Genomic DNA, 23,234 nt, shown 5'->3' on the forward strand with positions numbered 1-23,234 from the left:
AAGGCGACACTAATATTGTTCTTTAACACCTCTACGTTTTACAAGAGAGGTCCACCACCACCAGCACCAACATCGTTTCTTCTTGTTCTTTTCTGATGATCAGCTTCTTGTAGTAAAATAAGCGCTGCACATGCAACGATTGCTAAATTCTCTTCTTCCCTCATAATATGGGCTCATGAAATTGTAATTAAAACGCTAATTTATAACAATAACAAAACGGGGGCAACGTCGGTAAGTTATCAGAGCCGAATGCGTTTCCACATGGCCGAATCCCTTGGCTTCGAGCCATTCGTTTGGTGTCGATGTGAAGCCGAACGCCACTGCAGCCGAATCCAGTGTCTATCGTTCGTTGGCCTAGTGTGTACGCGCCTTTAATCTCCAGTAATATGTGTCCGGATACTATGGATCATAAGGCGACCTTTCCGCGAGGGTGGCCAGTGGTGCAGGCAGTGTGGCGGTGTTGCACAGTAGTGGGCGACCGCCTCGTGTGGCCCCTGCCACCTGCCGGCAGCTGCTGGGCGGAGCAGCGGTCCCGCGTCTGGCGGCAGCAGTCGCCGCACGCCTGCCGGCCATGTCGTTCACCACGTCCGTGCGCATCGGCCTCAAGGTGCTGCAGCTGGTGAGTGCTCGCCCGCTGCGCTGCGCTGCTCTGGCTACAAGCGGCCGCTCATCTCGAGCACTGTGTGCTCACAGCACGCTACGGGAGCAGTTCTTGTCCCGCCAACACTTAAAAAATCAGCGAAACGCAAACTTCGTGGCTACTGACACTATGCAGACCACTTGCAGTTATGCTCGGCAAATGTGTCAAAACTAGACGCCGAAGTAAGACTCGCAAATCACTGCATGCAGTTATCTCAACATTTTGCTGGACATAAGCGCAAGCTCACACGCTCAGTACCGCTTTAGAAGCTAACCAGAAATGTTATTCAGGCCTCAGGATTCCTTATCGTGACAAACATCTGATGTGGCTTCTTGTCAACTGGACTTGCTCTTCGTAAGAGACAAAAAAGCAGTAGTGTGTCGGTATTCATCCCGAATGTCTATCAGTAACATCTTTAGCGCAAGTTAAACGGAGGTTTCTTACAGCGAGTGTCCCCCAAAATAATTTTAAACCTTCGTCGATTCCGCTATAAACATCTAACCTTTCTTAATATAATAACCGAATGAAAAACTGTACACTGCTCTATCTTTAGAGCTCCAGAGGTCATCGCCAACAGAACATTTTACACTTACGAATAATCACGAGATATATTTATATCACATCGTTTACCAACGGCAAGGAAGTTCTCATTCGAAGCTTTTTACATCGTAGCGAAACCGTTTCTACCACAGACTGTACAGTACGTGCGAGTGTAGGTCTTAAAAACTCACTCTACAGTGTGACAAGCATCTTCTCGGCTAGATTGGGTAAAAAACGCAGCCTCTGCGGGAATTGTATTTCAAAATGTCAAAATGATGCCAGTTAAATTCTTTACCCCAGAAAGGATGGAAGGAACATTAGAGGGTTCAGCGCCCCACCCGTAACTGCGCCACACTGCTACCTCGCTCTTCCCATAGAGACCGGTGCTCTTACATAACGGATCTACAGTGAGTTTAACATTCCAGTGATTATGAACAACAGAAGTTGCACAGGAAATCGTGTAATAACGCACTCTTTCGCATACTTTTCAACAAGCCAGAGAATGTTATATTTGTTGTCCGCAACTGAATCTATACTGCGGTAGTCCCAACATTTCCTCACAAATGAATTCGCCCAACGCAGTCTTCCGCAAATACATCAGTCCCATATAGTAAGTTAAAGCTGACACGACAAGACAGTTATTTTCGATGTCTACAGCGTTGGTCTCGTTTCACATGTATCTCAACAGTGAACTGGTCTTTCACGTGTTTTTAAGTACGCTAAACGATAGCAGAATACCGTATCGAATCTCTCTTGCAAATTTTCACTAACGCATTGTCAAAACTTAGTGCGGTGAAGCAAGTCCTGACTTTAACACACGTTAAGTGTCTGAAGAACTGTGGCTACTTCGAAATAAAATTCTTTGCAGCTACACTAGTGTGTCAGACAGGAACTTAGAGCCAGAAAGTGACCGCACAGCTTACGGAAAAACTGAGTAAAACTGGAAGTGTACGGCATTAAAGGAGTCGCGCCGGTGCGATTGTGTCGGAGGCAGGGTCTAATCAGCGCGTGGCAGAGGCCTTGCCTCTATCTAGCGACGGCTCATTACCGGCGCACAAACAAGGGCGGCGGGCCACGGACAACGCCTGGCAACGGTGGCACAACCGCAACATTCCCTCCCCAACTCCCCTGTTAGGGGCCGTTGTCTACAGTACCGAAGTAATGACTAAAACTATCCCCAAGAGTAATTAATCAGTATGCATGAGGCAGTATGGGCTCTTAACACATTGCAAAACGCCGCGCATAAAAACCGGGTTTTCAGGTCTTCATACCTCGGGTCCTACGGGTGACAAAAAGCCAGCGTCAAAGTGTTCTGGATAGCCCGTTGGCTAGGGACCATTTGTATGTCCAACAGAAGTATCCTCTTACTGTCACTATCCTACAGTATAGAGTCAAATTATGAATATTACTCACTTCCTCCTGATTAGGCGAATGGGGGCAAATCGCTTGGCTCTTTTTGCAGAGTATGAGACAATGCCAAACAGGAAGAGTGAGGTAGTGGCAGTGAGAAGAGAGAGCAGTAGTAGGAAGGAATAAATGGATGAATGAAAGAGTAGCAGTAGGAGAGAGCAAGAGGGAGACAGAGACAGTGAGAGGAGGCTGTAGTAGTGGGACAGAACGAAGTGGACGTTGGCTTTGCCACGAGAGATAATGACAGAGAGACACACAGAGATAATGACAGTGAGTGGGGCTAAATGAGTGAGAAAGAGCAACTGGAAGTGGGTGGGTATGAGCGACTTACAGCGATGGAGTAGTTGGTGTGAGTTACAGTTAAGGGAGCTTGTGGGAATTTGAGGTTAGTCCCATGCTCAAAAAAGCGCGAATATATTCGTATTCCAATACTTTTGGGGAACTTTTAAAGGTGCTGAGGAAAGTAGAATGAGGCAGTTGGTAACCCACCTTCCAGTCAGTCTTTTAAACAGGAACGTATTCGCATGTTTTGTGCTCCGATAGGAGCATTTTTCCGCTGGTACTTACCTGGGTGTAATTCCCCACCGTCAATTTCAAAAGTCGTCCCACTCAAAGCGCAAGAGCCCCTCTTCGTTATGTTTCTAGTTGAATTTCCTGAAAAAGAGTCAAATATTTACCCACGCGCACTTGATTTTTCACCCTCGGGAGGAGAAACGTGACGCATGGGGCTAATTTTCCGAGAGAACTATGTTCAGAATATTTGGTTTAGAAGGAACTCGCGTGCGATGTACGTTTACAAACAGCTGAAGTGCTCGTGAAACACTGCCGCTTTCGCTCTAATAGTAGTGGCGAAATCACGTCACGTGACCTGTTTTAGAACATCGAAAACGGTCGGGAGCCTCGCTATTACACAACGCTCAAATAGTAGTGTCTATGTAATCTTCCTCAAGGCATTCTGACACACAACTTCCGGAATACGAGAACCGAATTTTAGAAAACATGTCGTGTTTACGTGTCATGCCTCAATCGATTTTGTTAGCCCGATCAACTATCGGTGCTTGTGCCAACACAGGGGAAAATGACCATCATGATAAAATAAGAGAAATTAGATCTCGCACGGAATGATTGACGTGTTCATATTCCCAACGTGCTATTCGTGAGTGTAACGGTAGTCTAAAAGTGTTCCTCCGAACCTTCTGCCAAACACTTACGAGTGAATTATATAGTAATCATACAGATGTACAACTACATTTGCCGTGGTGAAAGGCGCTCTCTCTCTCTCTCTCTCTCTCTCTCTCTCTCTCTCTCCACACACACAAAATGAGCTATCCTGTCTCTACTTAAATTGGTCGTGAGTAATGTTCTACACCGTTTTATGGCAGGGAATCCAGTTCTTCGTGTGCCTCTTCTATTTAGCTGCATGTTTCCCCGCGACCGCCTTAGAACTCTTCTTACAAGCTGTCTTGTCAATAACAAATATTCCAAGAAGCACGGGCATTGTATGATCCTTTATTTTTCTAGCTGTACTTAGCCTGGGATAAAGAAAGATATAGTCATTGCCACTATCTGTGCTTAGTTTCAGGATATTAGCCACATCCCCAAGAATGGTCGCCTAAACCTGTCATTAAAAAAAATTCTATACATTTGGAGCAGTTGCTGAAGTTTCCACCAGTGTCAGAAGAGGCTTAATTTCTATCCATGATTTCCCACAATTATCCGCGATCGTTATTAAGTTCAGATTTCCTGTAGTGCGCGTATGGCGCCTCTGCGCAGACAGAGAGAGGGGGGAAGCGAGAGCGAGAGAGAGAGAGAGAGAGAGAGAGAGAGAGAGAGTGAGAAGAGGGGGGCAGGGAGGGAGGAGGCGGTGGAAGTGTGGAGTGGTTGAGGTTTGCTTACTTATTGTGGCAAAGAGATGGCAAACATTTCCCATGTCGCCAAGCTTTACAAAGTGTTTCTGCAACAACAATGAATTCTCCGCCATTCTTGTACGACCACACTGCAGTTGGAAAGCATTTATCGCTGTCCAGTATAATTCACGTCAAGGAGCTCCGAGAAAGAATGAATGTCACTGGCTCTCCGAAGTTAGTAGTGCAGGATGAACAGAATAGTTCAAAACAGGGCCGCCATCCAATGTGAGACGTAGAATAGCACTCGCTGACATGTACAATAAATTCGGTCAGAGAAATACAGAGGTGTTGGACGATTGGACGATCTATTTACAACATCGCTTTATTAAATCCCGCACTTCTACGAAGATTCCTCGTGTGATGTCATTAGTACCTGTCGTCATCTGTTGGATACGGATGGACCATTTAGTTCCTGAAATGCTAATCCAGCTACAAGTTTGTGACAGGCGTTAACTGTTGTAACCAAAAGATCCCCTCAACATTAAGTGCGTTCCTGCGCCGTTTTTCCCAATGTTAAAATTTCACACTAACAATATTAGACTGGTTTTTCAGACCATGCACCGCAAACTCGCGGAAACATTACAATGGAAATACGTTTACTGAAGATTAACACAGCCACTGAGATAACTTCGTACGTCTGAGACGAAGGAGGGTGAGCTGCAATTACTGGAAGATACTGGAACTAGCGCACGGCGATTAGAAGCAGAGAAAGGGGGCGAGTCATCCTTTTGTCTGGGCGGTACGTCATGGGCGATATCTGTAGTTTAGGGAGTGAGTGATTTCTTAAGCCTAATGGCAGAGGGGTACAATGCCATGGGCGGGCGTCACGTTACACCCCTCTTTCGAGCAACGGATCTCACAGAGTTTACGTATTCGGGCCCATATTTATTGGCTTTGTTTGGCCTATTACTTAACACCCTGTACAAATAAGAACAAAGTTGGAGGTAAAGCTTAAAGACATGCCCGAGCCTGGTGCTGGACTTCAATGACAGGTTTGTATTCGATATCTCTCGTATTTGTGCGCAGGTGCTGAGCATGGTGTGCCAGGCGCTGGCGGTGCACACGCTGCCGGGGAACATGTCGACGGGAGTGCTGCAGCACATCACGTACGGCGGCTACATCATCATCGTGACAGTCACCCTCATCGGACTCTCCACCAACGAGCGCATACCGCGCAAAATCGTGAGTGCCCGCGCACGCACCACTAGGCTACCAGCACCTCACCTCACACTCTAACTCGTATTTCATTTAAAGTCTTAAGAACAATGTGAAGAGTTCTCGTTGATCCCATTAATTATTCTAAACCAAATAAATTTTAGACCATATAACGTTTTTTTTAATAAAACCGGCGTATCCCTTTACAACACTCGGCATATGTTATGTCGTTTAAAAGAATCTTGCAAATGAACTCGGTATATCAGATGCTCTGCCGCAGTTGCTTTTTCGAAAAATGCCGTTCTCAAAATACTATAGAACATGTTACGTCACAGATGTTGCCAAACGGCGAGGGAAAGGTTTTTCTTCGACGAGAGAAAGGTGTTTCTTCAGTTTTCGCCTGAGGAAGTAACTAAAGGTAGTGAGTTAGAGTGTTACGCAGACAATGGACACCCCAAATATTGAAGAAAAATGCGTGTAATGTAGTAGTGTTCTAACCAGCCTTGTTAGTTGTCGTCTAGCTTGTTGTAATCTCGAGTTTTCAAAATCTATCGTCATTTTAATTTTGGAATAAAAAATTCTTACACTGTAACTACATACCGCGCTGCATAGTTTATGCGGGTAGACTAGTGTTTAACGTCCCGTCGGAAACGACGTCATTAGGGACGGAGCACACGCTCGGATTAGGGAAAGATGGAGTAAGTGCTCTTTCACAGGAACCACCCCGGCATTTGGCTTTAACGGTTTACGGAAATCACGGAAAACGTAAATCAGGATGGCCGGACGCGGGTTTGAACCGTCGTCCTCCCGAATGCGAGTAGAATGGGATAACCACTGCGCCACATCGCTCGGTATAGCACCTCGCTCGGTATAGTTTATGTGGCGAGTTGACCGTTTCCATATACACTCATAATTTCTCTGGTACACAATTTCCTAAGACAGTGACACGGAAAAACGATCTAGTCTTAATCGCCTATAATAACAGAGAATTGTACTGGTTTCTAAATAACAATCAAAGAAAAATGTTATCTAAAACAGGTGTATTGAAGACCATACACTCTAACACGGACTGTGCGAAAAGACTAGGATAAAACTATGGGATCCCCTGAAATATTTGCTGTATGGCTGTCTTGACTTTCACAATAGCTTTATCCCCCTAGTATCTACGTACAAAACTCATGAATGGTGGTCAACACGACTTTATATCATTTCTATCCCAATCCATTGAGGCATGCTGGGAGGGAGGTAACTGGAACGTAGATTGTTTTCCTTATAAATCTTAACATTTGTAGCGCATGTACTCCAAATTTGCCGGTTGTTGAGGCCACAAGGATGTGTTATTTCATTCTAGTGGCCAAAACCGATATTAGATATTTAGAAACGTGAGAACGCGGCGTAATAATCTTCGAAGATGCAATCATTTCTTCGAAACCATGTCTATGCCATAGAAAGAAGACAGACATCTTGGAAAGTATCACGGATCTTACCATTTACCTTTCTTGACATACTGGAAAGCTGTTTCTTTTTTGGTTCTGAAGCGAAAATATGAAAGATTTATATTTCCATTCGCCAGGGTATTTCATTTTAGCCACGCCGTTTATTGTTCCACATCTGATGTTTGTACGGGCTGTGTTGTCATTATTACTTGAAGTTACTTTTGTCTTTTCAAAGGATATTTACAAGCTTACATGTTTTATCACTTCCATTAACACATTAAATTCCTCTGAAGCAATGAAAAACGCCCCGTCATCAAGAATATATCATCCCTTAGGCACTCTATTTACATTTCGTTCTTCTACGACCCAATCTTCAACAGACCTACCAGGGCCATCTTTAATACCATACGCCACTCTTGGATATCATTCACCACGCAACTGCAGACGAGTGTTGAGAATCTATTCCTAGCAATATTTCTGTCCTGATCTCAAAAAAGACTCAGAAAATCCTTCTTGGAACTTCCCTCTGTACTTGGCAGTGATTAAAATTATATTTATTATTGCTATTTCCATCGACTCCCATTTATGTAGGAAATAAGGGTAATGCAACAGGAAGCAACGACCGTTTGCGTCCGATCAATTCAAGCAATATTTTATTGATATAAAATATATTGGTTACAAAATTAAAGCTTACTTTATTTCTCCACGTAACCACCTCCGTTACGTTAACATTTCTCACGTACGTCCAAGAGCTTTATAATTCTTGTGTCATAGTCAGCTGTCGGCTATTCATTAATCCAGATGTTTCACTGCATTCTTCACCTCGGTATCATTTTCAAAATGTCTCTCACCCAGGCACATTATGATCTTCGTGAGAAGGAGAAAATCATTGAAGAACGTTTCAGGCCCTATGGTTGGCGATGAACAATTTTCTATTCCAATTCATCGAACTATGCTCTCTGGGTGCAGTGATGTGAGATGGGCATTGTCGAGGAGAAGCACAATACTGCGGGAATGCATGCCACGCCTATGATTGTTGTGGTTTTCTAAGGGATTCACTGTATCTATCTGCGCTGAGAGTAATGGCCTTTGGCATGAAAACCACCCCGAGAAAACCCTTACTATAAAAAAAAATAAAAGCAAAAAGAACGTCGCCACGAGTATTCATGTTACCCGCGATTCTTTGCATTTCAGTGGTTTTCTGGGTGGTGAGAGTGATTAGCGCTTAGCCCGGGACTGAGATGAGACATCTACATCTCAATACCAGCAACAATTTGATCAAGGAAAGTGTTATCATTAGTTGAGTTCCCGATCGGGTCGGAGATCGTGTTCACTCGGAGATATTACGTTCAACCTCATCGACGCGCATGTCGCTGAAGGGCGTCGAATGGAGTGACTTGCACCAGGCGGTCGAAACCCCGGCCAATAATGTCACAGGACTACTTCATTTTTTCATCTGCGTCACAGCGCGAACGAAATATCAGTGCTGTCGCCAATCTCTCTTTCAAGTGTTGATCACTCAGTTGCTGGGGTCCGATCGACTATCACTTTTGATATTCGCTAGCCACAATATTCGGAAACAGTTTCACCAAGAAAAGAACTAGAAATATTTTGGTAAGAAAAGTTTGTATCTCGTCTATGTTTGTATGAATGCAGAGTCTCGCGGCAATAACATTGAATAAAATGTTCTCGGGTTACAAACCGCGTCAATTGGTTAAAACTACACGAGCTTTCGGCCAAGCACTCCTTGGCTCTGTCTCGGAGCACTATGGGACTCAACTGCTGTGGTTATCAGTCCCCTAGAACTCAGAACTACTTAAACCTAACTACCCTAAGGACAGCACACACATCCATGCCCGAGGCAGGATTCGAACCTGCGACCGTAGCAGTCTCGAGGTTCCGGACTGAAGCGCCTAGAACCGCACGGCCACCGCGGCCGGCATTTACTATAACGACCTGTTTCGATTGGCACTCTTGAGACCTTATAACGAGAAAACCATTTGGCCTTCGACAGAAGCTTGATATCAATCTGCACAGCTCAAATGGGTAATAGATTGTTGCTTCCAGGGCCATTCCCGTAGTAACAGCAATAGTTATTAACAAAGTCAGTAAAGCTGCACTCAGCCTCAGCGTTCACCAGCGTAGTGATTTACCAATCATACTGGTATTGTAAGTCGTACAGCCTTACCTTCCTCCGACCTGTGAAGAAGCTTGCGCTACCTGATCAATATTATTCGGACATCCCTAGGTAATGCGGAATTGATCAGTAGATGTCAACGATGGATGCAACCGCTTAAAATGAGGCGGGAAGTAATGTGTTGTCAGTACACAGGCAGTAACAGCATAATGGGTCGGTCAGAAGACCTAATCGACTTTCGAACGCGGACCGGTCACGACAGTAACAAATCCATCATGTACCTTTAACCCTTCCATAGCTGCCCAAGTCAACAGTGGGTGAAGTGAGGGAGAAGCTGAAAGGCGAAGGAACAGCAACAGTTAAATAAGACTAGGCATACCACACGTGCTAACGGGCAGGAAGCGTCGAGCATTGCACAGGGCTGCTGTAAAAAATCGCATAAAACAAGATGAAGGAATCAGTCATGCATTCCAAAGTGTTGCCAACAGTCCAGCTAGAAGGATGATTGCGTAGGAAGTTAAAAACAACCATGGTCGATTAGCTCCTCGTACGCCAAACATTTTTGTAGTTAATGCTAAACGAAGCGTGAGGTGGTGTAAAGAGAGACGTCTCTTGGTAGTGAATGCCTGGAAACGAGTACTTTGGGGTGATGAATCACGCTATATCCTGTGGCAATCGGACAGAAGAGTCTGGGGAAACGAATGCCTGGCGAACGTGCCTGCTATCATGAGTGATGCCAACAGTGAAGTGCAAAGGAGGTAGTGTTACGGCTTGGCGGTGTTTTTCTTGGTTAGGGACTGATCCCATTATTGTGCCAAATGCTGAAGGATACGAACACATTTTACTGCATTGTGTACTGAATACAGTAGCGAAAGAATTGGTAGACAACGATTGTTTGTATCAGCATAGTAATATGCTCTGTCACCCATCATCATGTATGTGGCAATAGTTTATGGTTAATAATAACATTCCTGAAACGGTGAAGTCACTGATGACAGTGTCACTAAAGCAGAGATATTAACACGGTTTTCTGAAACTCCTTCACCAAAGAAGACGAAGTAAATATTCCTGAATTCCAATCAAGAACAACTGCCAAGATGAGAAACATAGAAGTAGATATACTCGGAATAACGAAGCAGCTTAAATCACTTAATAAAAACAAGACCTCCGGTCCAGATTGTGTACCAGTCAGGTTCCTCTCAGAGTATGCTGATAAAATAGCTCCATATTTAGCAATTATATGCAACCACTCGCTCACAGAAAGATCCGTACCTAAAGACTGGAAAATTGCTCAAGTGACACCAATACCCAAAAAGGGAAGTAGGAGTAATCCGCTGAATTACAGGCATATATCACTAACGTCGATTTGCAGTAGGGTTTTGGAACATATACTGTATTCGAACATTATGAAGTACCTCGAAGAAAACGATTTATTGACACATAGTCAAATAAATGGCTCTGAGCACTATGGGACTCAACATCTTAGGTCATAAGTCCCCTAGAACTTAGAACTACTTAAACCTAACTAACCTAAGGACATCACACACACCCATGCCCGAGGCAGGATTCGAACCTGCGACCGTAGCAGCCCCGCGGTTCCGGAATGCAGCGCCAGAACCGCACGGCCACCGCGGCCGGCACACATAGTCAGCACGGTTTCAGAAAATATCGTTCTTGTGAAACACAACAAGCTCTTTATACTCATGAAGTAATAAGCGCTATCGACAGGGTATGTCAAACTGATTCCATATTTTTAGATTTCCAGAAAGCTTTCGACACCGTTCCTCACAACATCTTCTAACCAAGCTGAGTGCCTACGGAGTATCGCCTCAGTTGTGCGACTGGATTCGTGATTTCCTGTCAGAAAGGTCACAGTTCGTAGTAATAGACGGAAAGTCATCGAGTAAAACAGAAGTAATATCCGGCGTTCCCCAATGAAGTGTTGTAGGCCTTCTATTGTTCCTGATCTATATCAACGACATAGTAGCCGTCTTAGATTGTTTGTAGATGATGCTGTCATTTACAGTCTTGTAAAGTCATCAGATGAACAAAACGAGTTGCAAATTGATTTAGATATCTGTATGGTGCGAAAAGTGGTAATTAACCCTGAGTAAGGCAAAATGTGAAGTTATGCACGTGAGTACTGAAAGAAATCAGTTAAATTTCGATTACGCGATAAGTCACACAAATCTGAAGGCTGTAAATTCAACAAAATACTTAGGGATTACAACTACAAATAACCTAAATTGAAACGATCACATAGATAATATTGTGGGTAGAGCAACCCAAAGACTGCGATTCATTGGCAGAACACTTAGAAGGTGCAACAGGTCTACCAAAGAGACTGCTTACACCACGCTTGTCCGTCCTATTCTTGAGTATTGCTATGCGGTGTGAGATCCGCATCAATAGAGACTGACGAATGACATCGAAAAGGTAAAACCCCCCTACATACGGAGAAATGATCATCACGATAAAATAAGAGAAATCAGGGCTCGCACAGAAAAATTTAAGAGCTCGTTTTTCCCGCGTGCCGTTCTCGAGTGGAACGGTGGAGAGACAGCTTGAAGGTGGTGCATTGAACCCTCTGCCAGGCACATTATTGTGAATAGCAGAGTAATCACGTGGATGTAGATGTAGACGCCCTGCCCAGCATCCTGACCTGCACTCAATGGAACAGCTTTGGGATGCGTCAACACGTCAACTTCGCTCCAAACCTCAGTGTACAACATCTCTACCTTCCATGGTTTCGGTCGTTAAGGAGACTGGGCAGCTGTTCCTCTACATACGTTCAGACACATCGCTGAAAGTATCCCCAGCACATTTCAAGCCATTACACAGGGTATTTTAGCTGTCCCTTCCTATGGTTTTTAAGCGACCTGCAAACCTTCATAAACCACACGCGAGATATTTATATTCTCTAGCTCGTGAAGCACAGAATATTAGTCCTATATAAAAAATGAAGAGGGTCGTTTTGTAACTTAATGTAGCTAAATTTTATACTGTGACACGTTTCCGTCCGAGGCTACATTTTTCGAGTTATCCACGAAGACTTACAAAAGTGACCTCCAAACACGTTTTTCTTCAATAACTCGAAAACTGTGGCCTCCAGCGAAAACGTACCACAGCACCAAATTTAACTACATTAAATTCCATACAAAAAGATCGTGCTCATTGTTTCTGTAAGACGAACAGCTTGCACATAGCGAGCGAGAGAATATGAGCTTCCCGCGCGCTTTTTGAAGGCGTTGCGGGCTGCCTAAAACCCATTGGTAGGGGCAGCTGAATCGCCCTGTGTAGGCGAAGGATACAGACACCCCACGTTAATGTCCACTAATAATTGTCCGCACACCTTTGACCAGTTGTGTATTCATAACTTTATAGAGGGAGTTGCTGTTTATGACGGACTAATAATCGTTGGTGTCATTATAGCGTTTCTGACTGCTGGCTGGATAGTGTCAGGTGCTGACTTGCGCTCTGCTGCCTGCAGGACATGGTCTACTCGCTAACTGGCGCCACGCTGCAGATGGCCGCGGGCAGCAACCTGATCGACAAGGTGCGCAGGATCCACAGCTGGCCCCCGCTGTACTACAACGGCCGTGCCTGCGGACTCGCCTGCGGGTCGCTCGCCATCATCAACTCCGCCTTCTTCCTGATCGACTTCATCATCCCCTTCTTCGACCTGGATGACGACGAGGACGACTACTACTACTGAGCAGCGGTTGGTCGCTCTCAAGCGAACGGCCAGATGCGCGCCGTTTCGGTCTCGGCGCCCGTGCGGTTATCGTGGCAAACTGCGAACTCAACTGGATCATCTAGTGTTAAGCTCAAAGTATACAACTGTCAACGATTACCAAGCGAAAATGTGCTTTATTACAGAGCTGTTGCAGGAACAGTTCCTCGAATGGCCCTCTCCACAAACAGGTCTTTCTCGACAAAAACATTGGAATCACACGTGCATAACATGTAGCATCGTGAAACGCTTGGTGAATTCCTAAAAGCAGAAATTAAAATCAAAACACCATTTACATTTGGTGCCGACAGTTAAAGATAACAAGAAAAGAAGTGAAAGCAGAAGATAATTTACAACTTACAATAGATTTGCGTAGCTATCACAGCTATCACTGTTGATAAAAAATTAACGCAGAGACAGCTCCAAACATGATGGCGTAGGCGCATCGTTCTCGTTGTAGACGAACACACTTGCAAGAAAGCAGTTTCACGAATAAGTTTCTAGGCGCAAACAATGCTGACTAAAGCGCATTTCAGTCCAACGACAAATTTCAAGTGCGCGTTGATGTTAGACCACCTTCCGTCTTCTCTGAACGGTTTCATTTACGTGAGGTTGCTGTTTCAAAACACAGGCTGCGAATCACTGTTCTGGCAAGAAAAATCAATTTGTACCTCTCGTCGGTCTTTCAAGCGTAACATAAAATAACGCCATTCGTTTTATAAACAAGCGCAACAATAGCCGATCAAATATGATTATCATTTAGCTGAAGAGTAAAAAAAATTCTCGTACTAAATTCCGGAAGTCTTTACGTGTAGAATTCGACGGTCTACCGTGCTACTCAACACTGCCGACATAATAACGTAAAAAAACTGTTTTTTTCTCTTCTCGCAGGCCTTTTTACATACCTTTCATTATAAGTCACAAGTGATCTGTTTCAAATGTGTTAACGAATTGATAATATTTGACTAAGAAATTTGCATTGTTATCTGAACGTTATTGTTGGTTCTGTAAATTCGATTGAAAATATAAATTAAATAGCAGTAATTCACTGATCCTCGATTGTAGCTTCATTTTATTGGTGACTTATGACATAACAGTTAACAGAAGATCTATCCATTTCTACTGAAAAATTATAGATAGAATAAACGACTTTACACTTTATAGAACTTTTATGACCAGCACTCACCATGGGCATAGCAAACAGTATAACGTACTTTCTTGTAGAGTCTTACGGACGTCTGTCTGTGAACGTAACATTGTAGTTGTACTGTATTTTATCAGGGCGGAGAACCCAAACTACCGCCCACTACTTGACAGAAATATTAAGAAAAGCGCGAATGTAACAGCTAATTTTGCTGAAATGTTCTGATAGTAAGAATACACGGCCGTGAACGCACTGGGCACAGGTACAGTGAAAAGCAGGATATGACCAACCTTAAAACTCAACAACAGTCCTTCTGAATAATGTTAAGATTTAATAATTCACAGTGTTTATATACCGAAATTTTCGATGTTTATCTGTAGCATGCACTTACCGCTTTTTTTTATCCCGAAAAACGTCACTGGTGGAGGTTTTCTGAACACGCATACATTTTCATTACCATCTGTTCCTCTCTCACAAAAAGTAACATGTACGCCGCATTCTTACAGATCACAGCAACATTATATTCACTCGTAGGTGCACTGTTACTAATAAATATAGGCTTTCAGCTTTGAGACAATAACGTGGTAGCTCCTCCTGGTCATAAAAATATGTTTATCTTTTCATGTCATAGAATCAAGAAACCAGCATTCTGGTTACATATACATTCTTAATCAGGAGACTACAATACGGTTTAGGTAGAGGAGAGCTGTTACCTCTCTCATCTGCCTCGTTCCCTTTCCACTCGTGGTTGGAGATGTGGATAAAGCGAGTACTGTAGGCCGCCAAATGCATCTTTCCCCTCTAAGTTTATCAAATACGTACATGAATGTGGTGAGTAATTGTATAGTCTTTGACTAGGTCCAAGCAATAACTTCGGATTAAAATAACATTTAACCCAACGTTCCTTAACGCCCTTCTTGTAAAGTCAGTTTCGAGTTCGTTGAGCTCATCAGTACCTCTGACTAATAGTTTACCGGGATATCCCACTTGATAGGCGTTCCGGTAAGATTTACTCTTTTTATTTCAATTCCATTGGCGTTTGGTGTAAGTAACTTGTGGCCAGACCAACATTAAATAAATGTGGAACGTCTAATGAAGAAAGAAACGTATGTAAGTTTGCACAGAGTACGTAGAAGCTGATATCAGATGGCAACAGCATATCATGCTAACGAGTAACAAACACAATTCTTTCAGTTATAATTCCAAAAGGTAAACTTTTACGAAATACTAAGATACGTCATTATTCCCTGAAACGCAGATATGGAGAACAGTAAAGAATTAATCAAAGTGTCACTTTACATGGAACACCTTTTCACAGGTAAGTTAACACTTCATTCAGCCATAAGTATTATGTTACACTAGCTTAAATTCATCATTAGCTCCAGTTACTGCACCCAACACAGAGCAGGAATGCCTATGGAGTAAGCATGGCGTACTGCGCAAGTCACCAACATCAAACCGTAACTGTCAGATGACTTGAGCATAACGCAGTTTGTTTACACTTCGCGCTAACTGTAAGACTGACATTTAATACTGAACTTATCTGCTCTGAACCTACACATTTACATATAAGCAACAACAACGACGAACGACTGTTGCTGCTATGGATGCAAACTGAAATATGTCAAAAGGAGGTGCAGTTACTTTCGATAGATACGTACCACAGCAATCTAATTATAATTATCACACTAGTAAGAAACGCTTTATGTATTGAAAAGCGTCAAGATACAATGTAATAAAGAGGTAGTACTGCAGGTACAATTTTTGTGACTGTATGGCCATATATTTATGAGACAAGTGATAGATAAATTCCGTAGAGAGGGAGTGTGGAGCTAGTCAGTCCGTTGACTGTACAAACACATTTCGAGCGTTGTTCAACTATAATTAAAATTTATACATGAAATTCTGAGTCATTACCTCCGAATTATACAAAAAAATGGTTCAAATGGCTCTGAGCACTATGGGACTCAACTGCTGAGATCATTAGTCCCCTAGAACTTAGAACTAGTTAAACCTAACTAACCTAAGGACATCACAAACATCCATGCCCGAGGCAGGATTCGAACCTGCGACCGTAGCGGTCTTGCGGTTCCAGACGAATTATACAAGCCACCATGCTTATTTTAAAGTAGACATACTGCGAATCTGCACTACGACGAGGAGAATGAGTATGTGTTTAATACTTTGACGTGCTTAAAAGTAATGCTTCCGAATTTTCTATGTGAAACTCTTAAATTTTTTAAAATAAAATGTACGAGGGTGAGTCAAATGAAAACCTTAAATTTGTAATAACAAATCGAAATTTCGCGTCGTTATCCTGTAAGTTGGTAAGCGTGCTTCAAACAGCGCGCAGAATGGCCTGTAGGTGGCAGCATAGAGCAGATGCACACGTACTATCGCAGTATCAGTATAAAATCGGCCGCCCCACTTGCGACTTGCACCAGGGAAAAACAGCGTTATGTTATTCGGTTTTTGCGTAGTAAAGGTGTGAAACCTATTGAAATTCATCGACGAATGAAGGTTCAGTACAGTGATGCATGTTTGCCACAGCAGCAAGTCTACGAATGGAGTAGAAATGGTGTGACTTCAGTGGAAGATGCTCCTCGTCCAAGTCAGGCACAACGAGTTGTGACTCCACAGAACATTGCAGCAGTTGAAGCCATAGTGAAGGAAAACCGCCGAGTGACACTGAATGACAATGTAGCATGTTTACAGATTAGTCATGGGTCAGCACACCACACTGTGTATGAAGTGCTCCAGTTTCACAAAGTGTCTGCAAGATGAGTACCACGGCAGATGACTCCTGAAATGAGAGAACGACGTGTTGATGCTTGAACTTCTTCGGCGCTTTGAACGAGAAGGTGATGACTTCCTTGCAAGACTCGTTACTGGGGCGAAACCTGGGATCACTTCCACCAACCGGAAACGAAGAGAGCGAGCAAGGAATGGCGCCATTCCTCATCACCAAAATCAAATAAGTTTAGAACAGAACCATCAGCAGGGAAGATTATGCTGACTCTCTTCTGGGACGAAAAAGGCGTCATTTTGGAGCATTACATGCCTAGAGGGACCACTTTCAACAGTGCATCATACACAGATCTAAAAAATCATCTGCGGCCTGCAATCAAATCAAAGCGACGTGTATTGCTGTCAGCAGGTGTCCTTTTGCAACATGACAATGCAAGCCCTCACACTGACCGTACAACAGTTACACCAATCAAAAACCTGCATTTTGAGTGTCTTCCTCATCCACCACCCTCACCAGACCTTGCCCCAAGTGATTTCCATATGTTTGGACCACTCAAAGATGCAATAGGAGGAAAGAAGTTCCGTTCTTATGAAGACGTACGCCACGCGGTGCATGAGTGGTTGCGCGGACTACCAAAACAATTTTCTCTAAATGAATTTATGCACTTTGTAAGCGCTGGAGGACTTGGATTGAGCGTGGGGGAGATTATGTTGAATAGTGATACAGCTTTGTACCACTTCTGCACAATAAATAATATTTTTAAAAATTTAAGGTTTTCATTTGACTCACCCTCGTATATTAAAAATCTATATCTTTATTCCTCGTGTCTAGATATCAGCAGTCTCCTGCCGCTAGATAGCTCCTAGCGTGTAACATGGCGGTGCGTAACGCAACTTTGTCGGTGCGTGAGAAACAGCGTGCTGTAACAGAGTTTCGAATTCGAAGAGATCGTCCACACGCGGAGCACTCTCTCTTCGGCATGTCAATGTCAGACCCCACACGAGGGTTCATTCTCGTCGGTCATCCTTCATACAATCCCAACTTGGTCCCATCCGATCTTCATCTGTTTCCAAAACTTCAAGAACACCTTCGAGGACTTCAGTTTGATAGTGATGAAGCGGTGCACGCAGAGACGGCGTTGTGGCCTCATCAACGAAGTCAGACACTCTGCAGTGACGGCATCAAAAACCTGTTCTCCACTTGGGAGAGAGGTGTTTGCCGGCAGGATGACCACGTTGAGAAATAAACACGTAGACAAGAAGAATACAGTTGTGGAATGTTAATAACGTTTGTTTTATTTAAAAAGTTTTAAAGGTTTTCACTTAGAAAATTCGGAGGCATTACTTTTCAGCACACCCTCGTATTTCTGCTCCCCTACAGATGAACGAATACTGAACATACGAGTAATATACCAGAAAGTAAAATCGGAAAAATTTCAGCCCCGAACTAACTTCAATGTTTCATACGTCGCTAATTTGCTGCATGTCATAGCTGTAGTTCAATTCTTCCCGAGACACTTCAAATGGTTCAAATGGCTCTGAGCACTATCCGACTTAACTTCTGAGGTCATCAGTCGCCTAGAACTTAGAACTAATTAAACCTAACTAACCTAAGGACATCACACACATCCATGCCCGAGGCAGGATTCGAACCTGCGACCGGAGAGGTCGCTCGGCTCCAGACTGTAGCGCCTAGAACCGCACGGCCACTCCGGCCGACCGAGACACTTCCTCTTTACAGTACCGTGTATCAATTCCACAGTGCCGCAGCAGCATAACTGATTAAAACAGATACTTGGCAATACTATAAATTGTTGCGGAAGACCTAAAAAATAGAATGGCTCTCTCACTTTTTCCAGTAACGAAAATACCAGCGACGCAAACAAGTGAATAATTTGGTATAATCTGCATACTGTATTAACTGCAAGTTATCACTATTCTGCTTATTGCTATTTGTGGTTATGCCACCTAAATTTAGATCAGCAAAAATGCCGTTACTTTAGAAGAGCTGCTGCCTCCACACTTACATCTTTATAGCTGCCGTTTTTCTGCTACTAGAAGTTTATTATTCACTTGATTACAATGGTATTCTTCAAAGGAAATATTTTTTACATATATAAATACTGAGTCAATTTAACAGTGCATCATTACTTGTACTACAGCTATTGGGATACTACTTTGAAACTTCCTGGCAAATTAAAACTGTGTGCCAGTTCTGCTCACACTATTTTTTTTTAATATCGCAGTGAGCCTTTAGTTTTTTTTATTTTAGATAAATTTCTTTATCCCCTTTCTTAATAATTTATTTTTTCGTTCCGTTAGTGATAGACTACCTACAATATTGTTTCAGTTTTCTTTGCGTCCCTCACTTTTTTTAAAGAGGTTCTAACGAAGACTTACTTTTTTTACATACAGTACCTGTATATGATCAGCATATAGAACATATTACCCATTTCATTTCCCATCAAGCACCGCGCAAGGTGTCGCAGCGGTAAGTCATCAGGCTGGCATTCCAGAGGACGGCAGTTCAAATCCATGTCAGTCCACTCCCATTTAGTTTTCCCTTAGTTTCCTTCAATCACTTCAGGCAAACGCATGAACAGTTTCTTTGAAAAGGACAGAGTTGAATTCCTTACCCAAACCTTCCCAATCCGAACTTTTGCTCCGTCTGTGATGAATCTTCGTCGATGGACCGACTTACGGGGACAACGTTTGTAGTGACTAAGAGACTAATTATTGACAGTGATGAATTCTGCGGATGACAGGCAGTGAAAATCCAAGTAGCGAGATAGATATCAACAACAATACCGCCCATATTCCAACAAACTAGTACCTAGAATCACTCTACAAACATCAATATGTAACTATTGTATGCCCCATCTGAAGATAAGCCTCAAAAGGCTCGAAAACTAGATTACGGAAACAGACAACTATATCGCATTTATCTTTATTTATATTCAATTAATACACAGTGGCGTTGTTCTGCAATAACCACAATGGATAAGCTTAAACTGAATCTTTTTTGGTTCTCTTTGTGACTGTCTCAAGCGATAACGAAAGCAAAATTGTCGGAAATAATGTACAGCTAATGCACGATAATGTCGACTTCAACATGGACTTCATTAAATGCTACTTTCTATGAAATGAAAAAACCTAGAGAACTAAACCACAAGTTTATATCTTATCCACTGCATCAAAAACAGCCAATAGTGATGGATTTTCATTGGTTTAGAAACTTGACAAATTGTTTCCACATAGGTTTAATCACATAGAATGACTTACACTAACATGCGAGGGCACCTCTTCCTAGCAGCCAAATCAAAATAAGTGTGCGCACTCCATCGCGATGGCCGCAGGATGGTTTTGTGGTCTCTAACCCAATCATCGCACTCTATATTGAAAGATGTTCACAAAATGCATCCTTGCCAAGTTAATGGGGGAACATCACATGAGTTGTTCATAATCATGTGTTAGGGCAAGTAGAAATTTCTCAGCCTGACACAGCGATGGCATACATACCAATGAAATTTTCTTTTTATTACGTTGGTGACTGATTTACAATAACGCAAGTCAAGCATCAGCATTATCTGCGAAATATTTTATTTCGTTCGCATTTTCAAAGCAGTCCTAATGTGTGAGTTAATTATTCAAATGATAATCTGGAATAACGTGCCTTAATTTTTAAGCGGCTATAGTCAAGTGAAATTTAAATTTGGTAATGATTTCTAAAATTTTAGAAATCGGTAGCTGCAATTAAGCATGGCTGTATTTGAGGGTCATTATGAAGCACGTCCCAAAATTGCAACCACCGCTGGAAAAGTGGGGACAGTGCATAATATGATAATATGGTTCTGGCCAGACGACGTTTGCAGCCGATTCTATGGGTATGTCTGAAGAAAAATAGTACATTTAACAAGCATAATTAACTGTAAAGGAAGTTTTGTGAATCTGAACACCGACCAAAATCAAACGTGAAAATGAAATTCTCTGCAGTGTAAGAGCCATTTTAAAAATAATTTAATTTGTAAGCCAATTTGTTACAGCAGATAATACGTGCGTACGCCACTTCGTGCTAGATAGGGAAAAGCAGTCAAAACAGTGATTGGAAGCTGGTGGTATCGCGTGAAAAAAGGCGACATCTATTTCATATGTCGAAACGATAATGATCAGTACTTTCTGGTACGCAAAAAGGAGACTGAGTATATAATGGCTTTACTGCTTATACTGTAGAGTAGGTGTGGCATAACTTACCCTCAGCAAAAAAAGTCTGCTATTGTGTCATAAGATTTAAAGGTGTTGCCAAATTTTAAGGATTGGATTGGATTGATGGATGGAGTTAAAGAGAACAAACCATGAGGTCATCAGTCTCTCCACCCTACATGCAACGAGCCGGAAATAGTCCTCAAAGAGGAAGGACACAAAAGACAAATCCTGATGAACCCGACTGCAGCCAATAATCAATAAAACCACGAGATAAAAGCAAGTAGAAGTGAGAGAGGGGTGAGGAGGAGTAAGGTGGGAAACTGTCTCCGCCCAGAAAGCAGCTGGCAGTCTTCGGGACATATTATGCGGTGGGAGACACATCCCTTGCATCTGACCGGAATTTCCTCACCCTCTATTACTACAAGAAAACTAGCAACGTGGACAAGCTGATATAATCTGGAACGAGAACTACGAAGACGAAACAGTAAACCTACGATAAATTGTAAAGAACAAGAAGAATAAAAAGCTGGGAAAAGCAGGAGCCAAGTCGGACCACCGAGCCTGAGTAGCCAAGGGCCCCTGGCTCAGAGCAGATGACAGGGCACACTTCCAATCCATCAAGTCGTCAATGAGGCCAAAGTGCATTACCACACAGAAAGGACTAGAAACCGCCTTCACGAGTAAAACGTAAAATCACATCAGCCAGTTTGACACCGTCCACTAGCACAGAGGTAGCATGTTAGCAAGTTTAAGATTGCATCGACAGGTAGCCCCATTAGGGCGCTTCAGTAGGATTTGGGCCACTGTCAGATGGGCACCCACCACACTAACAGTGGTGAGGTTGCCCACATCATAAAATGTGGCCATGGGTCAGCCAAGTGTGGCCAACGTAAAGCCAACAGAGAACTGTGGATTTCCCACAGGAATCATGAATGGCTGCCGTTTGTTCCGAGAAACCAGGGCACACCATTCCATGTTCCAAGTTTCCAACAACTGATAGCGAAGAGTAGTCGACTGAAGGTCCGTTTCTGGTGTACCCATATCCAAAGTCAAAATCCTGGTAGCCAAATTGCTTACTGGTTCATTTGTTGACAGTTGAGCCATCAGTGTGTACCACCCCAAAACCAGAAATGCATCAAGGATGGCCAGGAACAGACAGCGACAAACCATGGGGTTCTTTTGGCCCAAAAGATAGGTCGAGACAGATCCAAGGACACCTTTGGGGCATAAGCGATCGCTCACTGACAAGAACCGACAGTGGAGGAAGGTGCAGTTCAGAGCAGAGACACTGTATGTGAACTGCGACTGTGACTCCAGTCCTGGACCTCTATTGCAGGAGGTGGAACTCTCCACCAGGATAAAAAAAAACGTGGTATGCTCAGGGAAGCAGCAAATGCATATTACAGAACTGAGCAGCAATTGTTGGTGCCAGATCTGTAGAGGGTACCCCCAGACTCCACACGTTGGCTGGTCACAAGGCTGGACCAAAAGGCACCCATTTCAAGTTGGGCCCCTCAATAGCGTGTCAAGTTTAGCATCTGCAATACTGAAGGCAATGCCGAGCCATACACCAGGCTCCCATAGTCAAAATGGGACAGGATCAGAGCTTTGTAAAGCCACAGAAGCACAGAGCGGTCTGTACCCTCGGTGGTGCTACTGAGGCAGCGAAGAGTATTAAGGTGAGACCAGCACTTTTGGCTTAAACTGGTAAAGATGAGTAAGTCACATCAACTGGACATCAAACAGTAGTCCCAAAAAAAGATAAGATTCCACAACATTCAGTAACTGATCCTCAAGGTACAGTTCTGGTTGTATGTGGGCAGTACAACGACGACAGGAGTGCATGACATGTCTCTTGGCATCCAAAAACCAAAGCCATGGGGGAGAGCCCAGAATTGTACCTTTCATATGGCACGTTGCAGTCGACATTCAGCGACACCCACAGTTGAGCAGCAGTATTAAAAGCAAAAATCAACACAGAAGAAGACACTGTAAATGCCACAGCTGAGGCTAGACCATTGATAGCCATTCGAAAAAGGGGCACACTCAATACAAAGCACTATGGGACCACATTTTCTTGCATATGAGGGTACTGCAGGAAGGACCAACTTGAACTCTTTAAAGTACAATGTGATAAGCAGTTCCAGACAAAAATCAGGAATGGTCCGCAGAAACACCCCT

The 23,234-nt window shown here is 43.3% G+C and overlaps 1 protein-coding gene across 2 annotated transcripts in view; it reads left to right on the plus strand.

The window, feature by feature from the left end:
- Window positions 1-13,940, plus strand: part of LOC126236799 (uncharacterized) — a 68,471-nt gene extending 54,531 nt beyond the window's left edge. Inside the window, exons 3-4 of one of the 2 annotated variants that reach the window (XM_049946389.1) lie at window positions 5,524-5,679; window positions 12,716-13,940. In XM_049946389.1, the coding sequence (XP_049802346.1) occupies window positions 5,524-5,679; window positions 12,716-12,940 (381 nt within the window). In that variant the 3' untranslated portion in view covers window positions 12,941-13,940. The remainder of the gene's footprint in view (window positions 1-5,523; window positions 5,680-12,715) is intronic. The other variant, XM_049946387.1, reaches the window with a different exon arrangement.
- The last annotated feature ends 9,294 nt before the right edge of the window (window positions 13,941-23,234 follow it).

Source organism: Schistocerca nitens, chromosome 2 (assembly GCF_023898315.1).
Source record: "Schistocerca nitens isolate TAMUIC-IGC-003100 chromosome 2, iqSchNite1.1, whole genome shotgun sequence".
Classification (NCBI taxonomy): domain Eukaryota; kingdom Metazoa; phylum Arthropoda; class Insecta; order Orthoptera; family Acrididae; genus Schistocerca; species Schistocerca nitens.